Genomic DNA, 17,835 nt, shown 5'->3' with positions numbered 1-17,835 from the left:
TTGATGTAAGAGGTATGGTTTTAAAAGGTTGGTCTGTTAGCAGTGATTGGGACATAGTGGAACAGGAGTGGATTGGTGGCAAGATCGGCTAATGATGGTCATTGTCAAGGCATGAAGAGGTGAGACTCTGGTGAGGTGGTGACACTGGGCAATCCCTGGGAGACCCATCACTGATCCCAGTCCTGTCTCCACCAGACCCTCCTGTTTCTTATCCGTTAGTCTCTTTATGTGCATTATTTTGTTTGTTCGTTTCATTATTTCCCTACCACAGCAGTCATTTTCCTCTCGGTGTAGGAAACGATACATTGGAGTTGTGTTTCTTTCAGACTGGGAGGCAAGACCAGAAAGCAAGGCGCTCACTCCAGAGCAGGACAGTTCTGAAGAAGACTCAGCCCCTGGGGTGTTAACTGAAAGATTTCCAAAGGAAGGTTCCAGTGAAGGTGAGGATTCTTTAGAGAGTCAGCAAGAAAACCACGAGAAACTCTTAATACAAGAGGTTGCCCCTCAGAAGAAACCTGGGGAGAGAAGTTACCTGTGTGATGGATTTGGAAGAAATTTCAGTCGGAGGTCATTACTTGTTCCACAGCAAGGGGAGAGACTACATCGTTGTGATTCATTTAAAAAGAACTTGAAACAGAATTCAGATCTAACGAGGCATGAGAAAATTTGTGCAGGGAAGAAACCCTGGAAGTGTAATGAGTGCGAGAAGGCCTTTAGCTACTACTCAGCTTTTGTCTTGCATCAGAGGATTCACACAGGAGAAAAACCCTATGAATGTAACGAATGTGGTAAAGCCTTTAGCCAGAGCATACACCTCACCCTACACCAGAGAATTCACACGGGAGAGAAACCTTACAAATGTCACGAATGTGGGAAAGCCTTCAGTCACCGCTCAGCCCTTATTCGGCATCATATAATCCACACTGGGGAGAAACCCTATGAATGCAATGAATGTGGGAAGGCCTTTAATCAGAGTTCGTACCTCACTCAGCACCAGCGAATTCATACAGGAGAGAAACCTTATGAGTGTAATGAATGTGGGAAGGCCTTCAGCCAAAGCACGTTCCTTACCCAGCATCAGGTCATTCACACTGGAGAGAAACCCTATAAGTGTAACGAATGCGGGAAAGCGTTCAGTGATCGTTCAGGCCTTATTCAGCACCAGAGAACTCACACTGGAGAGAGGCCTTATGAGTGTCACGAATGTGGGAAAGCGTTTGGTTACTGTTCAGCCCTGACTCAGCACCAGAGGACTCACACTGGGGAGAAACCCTACAAATGCAGTGATTGTGCCAAAGCCTTCAGTGACCGCTCAGCCCTCATTCGTCATCAGAGGACACACACTGGAGAGAAACCTTACAAGTGTAAGGACTGTGGAAAAGCTTTCAGCCAGAGCTCGTCACTTACAAAGCACCAGAAAACTCACACTGGAGAAAAACCCTACAAGTGTAAGGAATGCGGGAGAGCTTTCAGCCAGAGTTCGTCCCTTTCTCAACATCAGAAAACTCACACTAGAGGGAAGACCAAGGAGTATGGGAAAGTCTTTAGTGACCATTCAGCCTTCAGCTAGCAAAACGGAATTTATACTGCATAAAGACCATGTAAATCTAGTACATTCCGAACATATTTATTGAACAATGACTATCCACGCTGTGAGGGCGAGAAAGGAATTTAAGACTGTAACAAAAAAAGATATCAATTGATAAGTCACTGTTGATATGGGACATAGCTTTCCTAGAGTGTGAAAGAATGGTTTTACATTTTTTTTTAATGTCCTAATAGAGGACACTGTGGATTTCCCTGGGGAGAAGGGAAAATTATTTCCAACACCCTAATGTGTATGTAAACTGCACAGTCCCTGGGATGGAGATAGGATATGCCACAATAGAGGAATCTTAGCTGGGCTGGGTGATCTCAGAATGTTAATGGGCTGAAAACTTAAAGGGATAAATGGTTCTTTTAGGGAAGATGCCCGGGTAGAAATAAGAGGTTGACGATTCACAGTGAGTTTATCCAGGGGCGAGAGTGGTGGCAGAAGGAAGTTGTCTTTAGTCTTAAATACAAGAGCACTTAGGAGGTAGATGGAAAGGGTAGAGAAAAAGAGCTGGGGAGATGAACTCAAGAAATGTGGATTAAGATAACTACCCATATGAATACAACCAGGGAAAATACGTCAAGACTTGTTGGTCAGTTGCAGTGTTTCCACCTTGAAGCCAAGGAATGTTGGCCTAGCAGCCCACTTCTGCACTTCTGGTCTTTCAGACCTTACTTTTTGAGAAGTCATGTACTGAGAATCACATTAACTCCAGGGGTCAAGACCGAAGGCCTAGACAGGGCGACCACAGAAAGGACCTCTGATGTTTTCAGCCTGCTTTAAGCTGAGAATGTGCTTATTGACAAAGCTTTAGCTCAGTTGTGTGTCATTTGGACCTTAGACTTTTTCATGCCATCACTGAATTTAGTTGTAGAGCTGAACTGACACAACGTATTAGATTGTGAAAAACGTGAAAAGACTTTGGCATCCTTACTTTTCACCAGTTTACTCTTGGATAGAGGGAGGTGATATCGTTAAACATAATTTGTTTTTCCCTGAAACTTCGAAGGTTATTTTTGCAAACATTTTGACTACTGTGTTTTTAGTTTTTACAAGTTTGACTGTGATGTCTTAGTGTGCATTTCTTTGAGTTTATCCTGTTTTCCCAGCTTCTTGAATCTTTTAAATTTATGTCTTTTGCCAAATTGGGGGGATTCTTGGCCACAATTTCTTTGAATACATTTTGAGCCCCCACCCCCCTCTCCTTCCTGAACACCAGATTTCACCGGATTTCACAGATGTTAGTCTGTTGACTGTAGTCTCCTGGGTTATTGAGGGCCTGTTTATTTATTTTTCAGTGTATTTTTCTCTTAGTCTGCTTGGGTTTCCCTAACAAAATACCATAGATTGTGTGATTCAAACAACAGAAACTAATTTCTCACAGTTCTGGAGGCTAGAAGTCCAAGATCAAGGTGTCGACTTTGGTCTCTGGTGAGGGCTCTCTTCCTGGCTTGCAGATGGCTGCTTTCTTGCCGTGTCCTCATATGGCCTTTCCTTGCTGCATGCGTGTGAAAAGAGAAAGCTCTCTCTCCCCCTCTTCTTATGAAGAAGAAGGAGATTCCTATCCAGTTAGGAATCCAGCCTATGACCTCACTGAACCTTAATTAACTCCAAAAAACTCTACCTCCAAATTCAGCCTCCCTGGAAGTTAGCACTTCAACATATGAATTTTGGTGGAATACAATTTAGTGTTTAGCCCCTGGCCCCCCAAAATTTGTGTTCTCATGTGCAAAATACATTCACTCCATCCCAACAACCCCCAAAGTCTTAACTCATTCCAGCATCAGCTCTATAGTCCAAAGTCTCATCTAAACATCACATAGCTCAGATATGAGTGAGACTCGAAGATTCTCCTGAGGCAAAATGCTTGTCCATCTGTGAACCTGTGAAACCAGACGTGTCATGTGCTTCTAAAAGGGGACAGTGTAGAATAGACATTCTCATTCCAAAGGGAAGAAATAGGGAAGAAGGAAGGGGTTATGGGTCCCAAGCGAGCCCAAAACCTGGCAAGGCAAACTGCATGAGGTCTTAAGGTTCTTTGGCTTGATGCCCCACCTTCCAGACCCACTGGTGCAGCAGACCCGCCAAGAAGGCTCCGCTGGGCAGCCCTGCCTCCAAACTGGTTGGAAGCTGTCTGGCCTGTTGAAACTGAGATGATGCCCCCATCCTTTGCAATCAAAGGCAGGCTAAAGATCTTTGAACTGACTTCAGAGTCATTCTTCCTTTTCTTGAAGCTGAATGAGCTCCCCTGTCTGGCCCTGCAGGGGCTAAGAAGTCCAGCAGTCTTCCTTCATTTGTCTGGTTTTTCTGTCCCCTTTAGTCCCAGCTGGTGGTGCTTCTGCTGGTGAAGTCCCATTTCTATTCCTGGCTTCTGCTGAGAACAGCTGCTTAAATCTGAGACACACCCTGATCTCTTGATCAAAATGAATCAAAATCAGCCACACCCTCAGTGTTCTCTCCAGAACAAGCTTTTTCATGTTTTGCAATGTGGATAGAATTTTCTAAATCTCCAAGTTCTAGTTCCTCTTTGTTTAGTAGTTCCTTCCTCAATTTATCTCGCCTCTCGAGTTTTGCTCTAAGCAGTTAGGAGGACCCAAGCTGTGCCCTCAGTACTTTGCCTGGAACTCTGCTGGGTATCCAGTTTCACTGCTTGCAGGTTCTGCCTTCCACCGAACACTGGAACACAGTTGAGCCACCTTCTTTGCTGCTTTACAACAAGCATCCCCTTTCTTCAGTTTCCAATAATGTGTTCTTCATTTCCATCTGAGACCTCACCAGAATGCCTTTTAATATCCATATTTCTAGTACATACTTCAAAACTTCCAACCTCTAAGCATTACCCAGTTCCAAAGCTGCTTCCACATTTTTAGCTATTTGTTAGAACAGCATCACACTTTCAGGTACCAAAATCTGTCTTAATCTGTTTGGATTCTAAGACAAAATACAGGCAAACCTTGTTTTATTGCACTTCACTTTATTGTGCTTTGTAGGTATTGTGTGTCTGTGTTTTAACAAATTCAAGGTTTGTGGCAACCCTGTGTTGAGTAATTCTATTGGTGCCATTTTTCCCACAGCATTTGCTCACTTCATGTCTCTGTGTCATATTTTGGTAACTCTCTCAATATTTCAAACTTTTTCATTATTATTTTATTTGTTATGGAGATCTGTGATCAGTGACCACTACAACTCGCTAAAGGTTAGCATCTTTTAGCAATAAAGTATTTTTAAATTAAGGTATATATGTTGTTTTTTAGACATAATACCATTGCACACTTAAGAGACTACAGTATAGTGTAAAGATAACTTTTCTACCCACTGGGAAACCAGAAAATGTATGTGACTCGTTGCGCTATTCAATTTATTGTGGTTGTCTGGAACTGAAGCTGCAGTATCTCCGAGGTGTGCCTATACCGCAGACTGGGTGGCTTAAAAACAGAAATGTAATTCTCACAGTTCTGGAGGCTGGGAAGGTGCAGCCAAGCTGGTTGCAGCCAAGCTGGTTTCTGGTAAGAGCTCTCTTCCCGGCTTTCAGAGGGCCGCCTTCTTGCTGTGTCCTCAAAGCCTCTCGGGACATGGGTATAGAGAGAGAATTCTCTCTTCCTCTGCTTAGAAGTCTACCAATCTTATCCGATTAAGACCCTATACTTACAACCTCATTTAACCTGATTACTCCTAAAAGCCCTACCTCTGAATTCAGTTACATTGGGGTTAGGACTTCAGCATATGAATTTGGGGGACAGTTCAGTTCACAGCGATTTTCTCTTTGTTCCGATTGGGTATTTTCTGTTGTTCTGTCTTGAAGTTCACTGATTCCTCTGTCCCTTCCGTTCTGCTGTTTGAGCCCATTACTGGGTTTTATTTCAGTTATTGTGGTTTTCGATGGCATTGGATTCTCTGTATATTCTGTTCCTCTGCTGAGACTTTCTGTTATTTTTAAAATGTGTATCATGCATGTTTGTAATTGCTCAGTGGGGCTTTGTTCTCATGACGGTTTTAAAAGTCCTTGTCAGGTGATTCTTACACCCGCGCCATGTCAGTGTTGGCATCCGTGAATCATCTTCTCTCACTCAGGTGCAGATTTTCCTGGTTCTTGGTGTGATGAGGGATTTTCAGTTGAAATCTAGACATTTTGCATATTATGAGGCTCTGAATTCTGCCAGGAGCTTCTGTTTGGGCAGGATTCCTCTGACACTGCTCTGACAGAGAAAGGGTTGGAGGGACACTCCCTCATCACTACAAGCCGGTGTTGGAAGTCCAGGTCCATCATTGGCCTCTACTGACATGTGGGACAGGGGTCCTCAGTACTGCTGGGCTGGGGTGGGGAGTCCCTGCTCCCCATGTGGCCTCCGCTGACACCACACCGGTAAGGAAGGGGAGCAATGTCTTGTCCCTGAGTGGGGTAGGAAGCCTCGCCTCCCTACATGGTCCCCAGTGATGCTGCCGGAATGGGAAGTGGGGAGGGATTGGCTTTGAAAATCCCCCACTTGACCTTCTCTGACCCCACCAGGGGTGTGGGACATCAAGGAGCCTTGTTACAGCCCAGTGAGGGTGGACATTTAGGCTCCCAACTTGGCCTTTGGTGGTGTGGATAAGACCACAGTGTTTTCCCATGGCCTTTGGTTGAAGTACGGTCATTACTGTCTAAAAATTTTCTGTCTTACTAGGCTGTTCTTTACCTAGTCCTTTGGCAAGAAAGAGCAGACTTTCCTTGGGCTTTTTGTTGGTGGTGTTTCTGGATTACCTGCTCGGTCTAAGACAAATGAGGCAAAAGGAAACCCAAGGAATCAGTGCAGCATCGTGCTTCAGGTCCCAGGGTCCCCAGTCAGCCTGTATTCTCTCCATCTTTTAGAATCTTCTCATTGTTGTTTTCTAAAGCGTGTCCAGGGTTTTTAGCTGTACGAAGAGAAATAGGGAAAGTCACTGCGCCGCCTTTCCCATCCTCCCATCTGACACTGAAATGGTGGGTCAAGTTGTGTCGGAAGTTTGTGGCTTACACAGGTCATTTGTAACCAGGTAGGTACCCAGAGGGATGCTCACTGTTCCCCGGAGATACGTTGCCAAGTTGGTGGGTAGAAACTACCAGGCTGCAAGCTTCATCTAGCTTTGAAGGAACTGTAGTTTTATGTTTTTTATTATTTTTTAACATTTTTTATTGATTTATAATCATTTTACAATGTTGTGTCAAATTCCAGTGTAGAGTTCAATTTTTCAATTATACATGAACATATATATATATATTAATTGTCACATTCCTTTCTCTGTGAGCTACCATAAGATCTTGTGTATATTTCCCTGTGCTGTACAGTATAATCTTGTTTATCTGTTCTACAATTTTGAAATCCCATCTATCCCTTCCCACTCCCCACCCCCTTGGCAACCACAAGTCTGTATTCTATGTCTATGAGTCTATTTCTGTTCTGTATTTATGCTTTGTTTGTTTGTTTCTTAGATTCCACATATGAGCGATCTCATGTGGTATTTTTCTTTCCCTTTCTGGCTTACTTCACTTAGAATGACATTCTCCAGGAGCATCCATGTTGCTGCAAATGGCATTATGTTGTCGGTTTTTATGGCTGAATAGTATTCCATTGTATAAATATACCACATCTTCTTTATCCAGTCACCTGTTGATGGACATTTAGGCTGTTTCCATGTCTTGGGTATTGTAAATAATGCTGCTATGAACATTTGGGTGCAGGTGTCATCCTGAAGTAGGGCTCCTTCTGGATATAAGCCCAGGAGTGGGATTCCTGGATCGTATGGTAAATTTATTCCTAGTCTTTTGAGGACTCTCCATCCTGTTTTCCACAGTGGCTGCACCAAACTACATTCCCACCAGCAGTGTAGGAGGGTTCCCTTTTCTCCACACCCTCTCCAGCATTTGTCATTTGTGGATTTTTGAATGACGGCCATTCTGACTGGTGTGAGGTGATACCTCATTGTAGTTTTGATTTGCATTTCTCTGATAATTAGTGATATTGAGCATTTTTTCATGTGCCTATTGATCATTTGTATGTCTTCCTTGGAGAATTGCTTGTTTAGGTCTTCTTCCCATTTTTGGATTGGGTTGTTTATTTTCTTCTTATTGAGTCGTATGAGCTGGAACTGTAGTTTTTAAACTGAGGAAACACCAGTATTTAACTGTAGGCTACACATTTGAGAAAGAAGCATAGATATGACTAAGAATATAAACTATGGGGTTAAACGTGGTTATTTGTATCTTTTTCCCAAGAGCATGTGAGTATCACCGGAGAATTAGATTCAGAATTTTGGTTGGGTTTTTTCCTATTATGTATTACCTATATGTATATATCTGTTCATTTTAATTTTGGGTTTTTTGTTTGTTTGTTTGGGGAGGGGAGGTAATTAGGTTTATTTATTTGTTTTAATGGAGGTACTGGGGATTGAACCCAGGACATTGTGCAGGCTAAGCTTGGGCTCTACCACTGAGCTATATGCTCGCCCATTTAATTTGATATATAACACAGAATATCATAGAGGGCCAACAAAATAAAGAGGGAAAGTAATTGGGATTTGGGACAAATCACTTCATCCTTTTAAGTCTGTTTCCTCATTTATATATATATTTTAAAGGTAATGCCCACTTGAGAGTAGCCAGACAAGGTAGATAACAGATGCAAAGTGATTTGTAAGCTGTCAAGTGCTTATCACTATTGGAAGATTCATGGAAGGCTGCTAGTGAAGGTGGAGACAAAGACACATTTCTCCGACCCACACCTTATTTCCACCTCAAGATTTCAGTGCAGCTACAAAACGACCAACGATCTCTTACCTGCTAGGACTCTGGCCTGAGGAAGCTCATTTAAAAAAAAAAAAAAAGACTAAATGGTAAAAATAAATGAGTGTGATGGCCAATTTTATGTATTAATTTGGCAGGGCTACCAGATAGCTGGGAAAACATTGTGTCTGTGCTCTTTGAAGAAATTAGCATTTGAATTGGTGGACTAAGTAAAGCAGTAAATCTATAATTGATATCTGCATGTGTCTATACATCTGTATCTGTATTTCCTATTAGATAAAGGTATTTATTGCAAGGAATTGGCTCATGCATTTATGGAGGCTGAGAAGTCCTAGGACCTGTTGTCTGCAAGCTGAGGACCCAGGAAAGCTGGTATGTAGTTAAAAAAGCCTGAGACTGGAGAATAATAATGTAGATTCCAGTCCGAGTCTGAAGACCTGAGAACCAGGGGTGTGGAGGGCAGGAGAAGAGAAACCCAGCGCAGCAGTCAGGCAGCGAGAGCCAGTTCACGGGTCCTCTGCCTTTCTGTTCTGTTCATGTCCCATTCATGCCCTCAGCAGATTGGATGCTGCACCCACACTGGGGAGGGCACTCTGCTCTACTCAGGCCAGCAGGTCTCTGATTCATTTGTGGAAGTTCTTTATGTCTATTCCTGATACAAGTTCTTCATTAGGTATCTGCATTGGGGATGCTACCGCCCTTCGCTTCGTTATGATGAAACGTGGGAAGTGGGAACCCTTTGTGCTGGCTGCTCTGTCCTTGTTTTCTGAGAGGAGATTCCAGGCTCACTCTTCTCTTTCCTTGGACCAAATCTGGAATCAGCCATTCTCCAAGGATCCTTGGTTCCTTTTAGTGAGAAGTGATTCTTTTGTCTGAAGGTAGATTTATGTTTTTATGAGCAGACATAGGACGTTTTAATGCAGCATCTCCACTTCTGTTGGGAATTTTAGAACATCTGCCTCAATGCTGACGTAACAGTTCATTTGGATGCTTATTTTCCTTGCTTTGCTGCTCAGATAGAATTGGACTTCTCCAGATTTTAGAAACAAAAGGAAACTCATACACTGCTGGTGGGGAGGTAAAAATACTACCCCACTTTGGAAAGTGGTTTAGCAGTTTCTTAGAAAGGTAAACATTTACCTACCCCGTGACCCAGAAATCTGACTCCTGAGTATTTACTCAAGAGAAAGGAAAACACTTGTTCACAAAAACACTTCTACAAGATTGTTCCTAGAAGTGCTATTCTTAGCCAAAACTGGAAACAGCCCAAATATCCATCTGCAGTATAATAGAAAAGTAAATTATGGCATATTCACACAATGGACGGCTGCTCAACAATAAAGCTACTGACGCGCATACGAATTTCAAAAACACCACGTGAGTGAAAGGAGTTAGAACATACAGTGCGTACTATACGATTCCATTTATACGAAACACTAGGAAGAATAAAACTGATATATAGTGACCAAAAGTAAAGAGCCACTGCTTCTTGGGGGAGGACTGAAGGGAAGGGACACAGAGAAATTTCTAGGGCGATGACAGATCTTCCTTATCTTGATTGGGTGTGGGTTCCACAGATGCGTCTCTGTCTGCCAAAACTGTACAGTTAAGATTTAAGTATGCAGTGCATGCAACATTTTTCTTAAACTTGTGTAAGTGTACGTAATATGTATGTGTGTGTTTTCACGTTTCAGAGTTTAAAAAGAAAAAGGGGAGGAGGGAAATATTAACTGCCTGGCAAAGACGCAGAGTTAGCTGAGTAGATCACGTTCATTTAACGTTAGGTGAAAGGGGGTAAGCAGGACCTCGGCTCTGCTGTCCTGGAGCTCACTTTGGTTTTGCCCTTTTCAGGGGTTTATTGTCCTTTTAACACTGTCCTGTAGTTCCCTTTAGCTTCACCAGGTGGCAGTGTTGTACCAGTCATTCAGGGGCCGAGGCCCCGTCAGATCACCAGAGATACCTGTGCCGAGCGGAAGCCCCTAAAGAGAGCTGGTTTCATTCTGTCCTTATCATAATCCAGACAGTATTACTCATCTTCATTACCTGTTTAGTTCACCAGCCTCAGCTGAAAAAGACTTTGATCTTCTTCCAGCCCATGGAGGATTTTGGAAAATGATTTACCTTCACAGAGCCACACCCCCGCAATTTTCAATTACTGAGCCCCAGGCTTCACTGACAATTACTACCATTTGTTGAGCACCTGCCACGTGGCAGGTACTGTGTAAGTGCTGAATACACATTCTATCCTTTCTGCTTTAGGAGGCAGGGCCTATTCATAAACTAAACTTTCACGTGAAGACACAGATCAAAGGGGTTCTGTGATGTCCCCCTGATGGTAGTGTTGCAGAAAAGTGTGTTACAGCTCGGTGTTACAGCTCAGTTGTGACAGCAACCTGGATCCTGGCAGAGAGAAGCAGCATTTGGAGAGCTGGAGAACTCAGGTTTATTTACACCAGCAGCCCCAGAGGAGTTAACACTTCAAGCCCTGGATCCCATCTGTGGGTTTACACAGGCTTTTATAGGCTGCCAGTCTATACTTTGCAACATCATATGCAAATAAGGTATAATAAAAGTTGACTAATTAGGAACAAGCTTTGTAGAAATGGATCAATCAGGAGGGAGAGAAATGGACCAATCAGGAGTGAGCTCTATGCAAATGAAGTACTACAAATGGACCAATCGGGAGTTAGCTCAGGGAACCAATAGAATTTTAGGGATAAGTTCCACTTGCCTGGAAATAAGCGGTTTCTGAGGCAAAAGGTGAGATAGAGCCGCTGGGCCAGGGAACCTGATGGCAGGAGAGTAGTGGCCCTGCCTGGGGGTCTTGCTGGTCTTTTTTATGGGGCTTTCCACCTCAGTAAGATGACCCCCCAGCAATCGGACATCAGGGCCGCAGTCAAGGCAGTGGACCTGGGACTCTCCTGGTCTCCTCGCTGAGCAAAACAACAGAAGACAGGTTTTGGCTGATGTTTCCATGAGGGTATTTTGCTTTTCATCCCTTTAAAACTCTGGAGTGGCTCACCTGTTCAGTGCTGGTCCTTAGCACATCCCATGAACTTGCCAGCTTTGGACTCAGGACTTCTAGCGTGTCTGCTTCAAAAAAGAGTAAGGTGATTGGTCTCTTTAGAAGCCATGTCTATGGAGAAACAACAAAAGGAAAATGATTTTATTTTCTTGTCATTTCTTAGAGCATCTCCGTACCCTGATCCCTTCCATGGCTCCTACTGATTTAGGCTGCTCCTTTTTTGTTTTCAGGAAACAGAGTTGCAGAAATATCCCTCCATTCACCCGTGCTCCCAGCACCCAGCATGGCAGTGGGTCCACAGAGGGCACTCAGTGAAAGTGTGTGGACTGAATGGCCTTTTGAATTCTTGGCAAAACACACCTGAAATTATTTTTAGCTCTCTAATTCTAGTTTGCCTCATTATGTGGGGTGTCCTGTTCTCTGCTGGACTAATTGTTTTTGAAAGATGTACTTTCCCTGGGAATGACTTCAAGTGACGTGGTTTTAAATTTTGGAAGCACACCTTTGTCCAGGGTTTTTTTTTATAAGAACTCCAAATTCTAGCTCTTTGTTATAACTACACACACACACACACACACACACACACACACACACACAAACGTTTTAAATGGTCCTTTCCCTTTTCAATACACACATTTGCTCAGCTTGGGCAGGCTGTTCTTGGCTGACACCGTCTGCTTCTTTGCGCTCCTGCAGCCCCACAGGACCAGTCACCCAGTCTCTTGCAGAGTTAGGTCTATAAAGTTGCAGCCATAGAAATGACCAGAGGCCTCAGGATGCGGAGCAGAACACAGCCTGCCGTGGGGAGATGCCTCTGACCTGGGCTCCTCAGCTGGGAGGAAGGAGGGTCCTACGGCTTTGAGTTGGGGATCCTGGCTGTGCATGGAGGTGAGGCCTTGCTGGGAGATGTGCCCTTGTGTGGTTCAGTCCCAAGCAAGGCCTTCACAAGGAAACCCATCCAAGGGTCCTGGTGAGCCTGTTCTAACAGTGATGTAGACTCATTTCTCAGAAACTCCAGTGGGGAGATAAACAGACACATGACTACACTATCAGAGGAGAGGTGTGGCCCTGGAGACAGGTACTCGGACCTCGGCCCCACTGGTGGTGCAGTCGCAGGCTTAGCCACCAAGAACTTCAGGAGGGCATTTGGGTGGGGACACAGCCTGTTCAATGGCACAGATAGAGGCATGAGCGCTGGCAGGTTGGGGGCAGAGACAACTTCAGTGTGGCTGTGTCTGGGGACGGAGGGGCGTGGCAGGAGATGACAGCTGGTTGTGAGCACATGAAGATGCCGGGAGACACCTGGTCCACAGGCAGCTGTAGTTAGGTAGGATGGCCTAGGCCATGCTTCAGTAACAGATTAACTCCAGATCTCAGTGCCTAATCCAACAAGGATTTAGTTTTCATTCTGGTGGCTGGAATTGGGGTGTGTGGGCGGGGGTGGTGGATGTTGGCAGCTCTGCCAAGTCCCCGGGATACAGGCTGATGGATGCTCTACTATCCCATGACAGCCCATCTTGACGTACGGCTTCAGGGGCCCCACGCAGAGGGAGAGAGAGAGTCAGGAGACCTCACACCTGCTCTGCTGTGCTGTAGCCAGAAAGTAACTCCCTTTACTTCTGCCTCCGGCCTGTTCACCAGGATTAATCAGTCACATGGCCTCAGCCAACTACAAGGGAGGCTGGGAAGCGGAGTCTTCCTCGGCCTCCGGGAGAGGATGCTGAAACGGGGCTGGTGAACGTGGACACTGTTCTTGCCGCAGCAGCTGAGCAACGCTGGGGACAGAACTTTATTAGGGGCTCGAGGAGCCCGGAAGCATTGCACGTCGGGGACTGTTGTGACCAGATGGGGTGACCTGTGGGCCGTTCTCCGGGACAGGCGCCCCGCCGCCTTCCGCCGAGGGGAATTGCGGAGGCTCCGCGGTGTGGCAGGTGCTGCTGAATCTCAAGGATTTTCATCAGCCAGGGAATCAGGAGACAGGACTCCCTCCATGCCTACTTCCCTGACCTGAGCAAAGGCCACTTCTCCCTGGAAGTTTCCAGGTGCTCCTGGTTTTCTGACATCTACCCAAGCGGAGGCACGTTTGACCTGAGGCTTCTTCTGTTTTTTTTTAATTGAAGTGTAGTTGATTTACAATATTGTGTTATTTTCTGATGTACAGCATATTGATTCAGTTAAACATATATATATTCTTTTTCATCATAGGTTATTACAAGCTATTGAATATAATTCCCTGTGTGTAATTCCTTGTTGTTCTATTCTGTACATAGTAGGTTGTATCTGCTAATCCTAAACTCCTAATTTATCCTTCCCCCACTTTCCCCTTTGGTAACCGTAAGTTTATTTTCTATGTCTGTCAGTCTGTTTCTGTTTTGTAAGTAAGTTCATTTGTGTCATTTTTTAAGGTTCCACATATAAGTGATACTATATGGTATTTTTCTTTCTCTGTCTGACTTCAGTTAGTATGGTAATCTCTAGGTCCATCCATGTTGGATGGAAGTGGCATTATTTCATTCTTTTTAATGGCTGAATAGTATTCCTGAATACAGCATCTTCTTTATCCAGTCATCTGTCAATGGACGTTTAGGTTGCTTTCATGAATATTGGGGTGCATGTATCTTTTCAAATTGGAGTTTTCTCCAGATATATGCCCAGGAGTGGGATTGCTGGATCATAAGGTAAGTCTATTTTTAGTTTTTTAAGGAATCTCCATACTGTTTTCTATCATGGTTGCACCAAACTACACTCCCACCGGCAGTGTAGGAGGGTTCTCTGTGCTCCACACCCTCTCCAGCATTTATCGTTTGCAGACTTTTTAATGATTGACTTGTGGCTTCTTGTGAGAACTTGGGTTTGGTGGAAACCGGAGTCCTTGAGCTGACCCTGGAGGCCTCGCAACAGACTACAGAGCTGAGGCCTCCTTCACCTGCAGCCCCGGGCCGGCTTTCCTGCCCCTGGCTGCCGGCACCTGCCGGGTGCCCTGGTATCTGTATTTGCGCAGGTCCCACCTATGTGTGTCTAGTTCCTCAGCCCGCTGCTTCCTCTTGATGCCAAACTTCCATCCCTGCTGGGTTGCCACCTCACTACCTCACACCAACTCTGCAGTGGGCGTCTGGCCTCCCTACATCCTGCCTGGCCCCTGATTTAGCCTAGGTCCTTGGCTCCGGCATACCCCCAGCTCTTCCCCTCCTGGCGCTATCCTGCTGACACCCATCTCCCCTTTGTCAAGCCTCCTTTCAAAGGGCCAGGTCTGCTTTGGGGTGCGGTGCCCTCACCTCCAAAGCATGCTCCTGGCCTGGCTGTCCCAGAGGCATCCGCTTCCCAGATTGCAGCCCTCTGTCCCACCAGTCACCCCACGGGGCATCAGCATTCACCCCAGTTACGCCTCCCTCAAAGCCCGGATATTCTCAGGCCCTTGGGTTTTCAGCCTCCCTCCCTCTGGGCCAGGAAGACCCTGACCCTGACTCCGTGGCCCTGATACAGGTGCCCTTGCCTCCCTTGTCCCAGGCCTGCCTCATCTGCAGGAACATTGCTCTCCGGGCAGAACTCACCCTGCTGCGTCAGGGGAAATCAGCTGTCACTTTGTGGGGATGAGGGGTCCACCTCAGGGGCCAGCAAGACCGAACTTCCCTTTTGCATTTAAGGAGACTGAAGTTCTTAGAGGTTAATGAGTCTGAAGCGAGGGGCCGGAACCCAACACTGTCCTTTCTGAGTGTGATGTGTCCTTGAAACGTCACCTGCTGTGCACACAGAGGGCGCCCAAATCCCAGTCTCAAACAGAATCCCTCGACCACAGTACCATCAGGTTACAAGCTGGGGTTTCCCATACCAGGACCTGAGACAGGAGGAAGACCAGACAACACGTGGGAGGAAGGGCCTGAGGACAGACAGAGCCCAGGAGAAACTCCCGCTGGCGAGATTGCCAGGAGCAGGTTGCTAGGACTGTGATGACTGACACTTCAATTTGAAGTCTTTTCCTTCCTCTGCGGCAGTCACCTTCCTTTACCCCTTGGCCATTAGTCAGAGATCCTTACATAATTCCTTTGGTGATGAGTCAGGGATGAAGAAGGGCCAGCTCCCCAAATATCAGGTGGTGACCAGCAACAAGGTGAGCAGGGGCCACGACACAGTCCTCCTTTGCCCCAAGGCAAGAAGTCCCTGCTGGTGTGTCCAGTCCCGGGGATGCAGCTGGTAGGCTGGGCCCCAGTGCAGGACCTGCAGCTCCCCTGCACCTTGAGGGTTTTCCCTGGAGCTGCCGTACCAGCACATGGGTGCTGTCCCACAGCTGAGCACCAGCAGCCAGACATGAGTGAAGGGGTAAAAGGAAGATGGAAATGATGTGGCTTAGGTCTGACGAGCACAAGATTCTATTTTGATACAATTTAGGGACATTTATGTTTTCTTCAGTACCATATAGTTTGATCTTTAAATACTTTCACTACTGAGCCTTCTTCGGGAGGCACAGAAATGGGGTGAAAGAGGGGCATGGGAGTAAAGAAGAGTGGCTCGTGGGGCGGGGACAGGACAAAAGGGCATGTCACAGAAAGGGCAGAGCGTTGAAGGAAATTGCCAGTGGCACTGAGGGGCCTCCAGTGGCCAAGGGCCTGGTGAGACAAGCAAAGGAATTCATTTCTATCCTGAGGCTGGTGCAGGAGGCATTGGAGGTTCGAACCAAGGAGTCACGTGGCCCGATCTGCATTTCTGAAGGTCCATTCTGGGGAGATGCTCAGGTGCTGGCACTGGCAGGATACAGCTGAGTGGCTGGATGCAGGATTGAGGGACACGATATCAGGATGGTTTTCAGGCTCAGGATTCATGATGGTGGAAATTCTCCAGAACAGTCCCACAAAGTTATCCCTTCTCCTCTCACTAAATTCTCAACCCAAAGCTTTTCAGAATGATATACTTTGGTGGCTTTTTGGAACCAGAGTCCTGCTCCCACGATTATAACCAGTATCTTTTGGATGTTACCTCCTGCTCAGAGGACTGTCCCCACATACCCACCACCCACCACGGTGGACCAAGCAGCCATGCCTGGACCACACAAGGCTGTCGCCATGGGCTAGGCTGCGGTGGCCTGGGAGATGCTGTCTCAGGTTGGCATCATCATTTCTTCCTGCTGGGATTCAGGATGTGGCTTGTGGTTCTGTGGGTTCTGGCACCAGTAGACCTGGAAGAACAGGTAGACTCAGACCAGCAAGCAGCCTTCTCTGCCCTGTTGGACGCAGAGAGGCCAGTCTGCAGAGGATGCTGGCCAGTGTGCAGTGGGGAGAAGCCTTGAGAGAGGTCTGAGACAGAGCGGTGGGCGGTGGGCACTCAGTGGGTTTCCTGCTCCAGCCCCTGAGCACCCCCCCGCCCACCTCCCCTACTCAGGCTTATGCCCTGTATCCCTATTATAAATGCTCACTTTTAAAATCCTTCAGCGCCTAAGTGGATCTCTGATTCTTGCCATCAAAAGAGTGTTGACTAAGGCAATGCTGTGCTCTGGCCTCAGTGATCTGACCCCTCGGGTTGATTTACAACCTGTTCTCAAGACATAGCGTGAACACCTAAGGCCAGAAGGAAGAGGAACCAGCCCTCGCCCTGCTGCTTCCTTGAGAACTGCTGAGTATCTCTACCTGGGTATCTATCCAGGGAGGTGGCACAAGGGAGCTGGAGGGCCACACCTGGTGTCCTTGGGCCCTACTGCTTAATAAATCAGGGCAGAGTCCCACCCCTCACCCAGGTCTCCCCGGCTCCACACTCCCCTTTCCGACCTCAGGGCTGTGGGGCTTAGGGACCGTCAAACTTCTGAGGATGTGAGTCAGGGGTAGGAAACTGGCCCCAGGAAGTGTTCCCAAGGTAACAAGGACCAGCTTACCCCAGATCAACCAAAGATGGATGGCAGAGGGTCCTGAAGATAACAGGAGGAAGGGACGTGCAGGTGTGCCCAGAAAGAGGTGAATAAAAGGAGGGGGCTGGACAGGACCACCCTTGGACCCCCTTCCCTACTTCTAGAAGCCCACCAGCCCTGCTGCCTGGCAGCCCCACGCCCTGAGAGGCTGCTGCAGGAGCGTCTGGGCTGGCCCAGCCCCCACAGAGCCCGCTTGGTCTGCACCTCCAAGGAATTCAGTCACAACAGCAATTTCATCGCCTCCTCTGCCCAGCACCCAGGGCTGACCCCGGCGCTCCACTCATTCTCCCTGGTGGGCTGGGGGAGGGGAGGAGGCTGGGGCCAACCAGACAGGCTGATGATAGATTGTTCCACCAGGATCCAGCTCAGGAAGGAGACTCCGGGCTTAGCCACTGACTCAGGAAAATCCCTTCATTTTGCCCACCCATCAAATAGGCAGATTCAATATTTTCATCAACCCTCCTGCTTAGGCTGAGAAGGAGGCTTGGTATGTTTTGTTTTTTCTTAGGTGAACTCTTATGTTCAAAGTATGGTGCTTCTATTATGGACACATGAAAACAAGA

At 46.6% G+C, this 17,835-nt stretch overlaps 1 protein-coding gene across 4 annotated transcripts in view; it reads left to right on the top strand.

The window, feature by feature from the left end:
* The window catches only part of ZNF892 (zinc finger protein 892), a 40,122-nt gene extending 31,535 nt beyond the window's left edge, over positions 1–8,587 (top strand). For 3 of the 4 annotated variants that reach the window (XM_045519579.2, XM_074354535.1, XM_045519578.2), the window contains exon 5: positions 327–8,587. In XM_045519579.2, the coding sequence (XP_045375535.1) occupies positions 327–1,570 (1,244 nt within the window). In that variant the 3' untranslated portion in view covers positions 1,571–8,587. The remainder of the gene's footprint in view (positions 1–326) is intronic. The other variant, XM_045519582.2, reaches the window with a different exon arrangement.
* The last annotated feature ends 9,248 nt before the right edge of the window (positions 8,588–17,835 follow it).

Source organism: Camelus bactrianus, chromosome 28, assembly GCF_048773025.1.
Source record: "Camelus bactrianus isolate YW-2024 breed Bactrian camel chromosome 28, ASM4877302v1, whole genome shotgun sequence".
In the NCBI taxonomy this organism is placed as follows: Eukaryota; Metazoa; Chordata; class Mammalia; order Artiodactyla; family Camelidae; genus Camelus; species Camelus bactrianus.
This window is presented reverse-complemented; position numbering and strand designations above follow the sequence as displayed.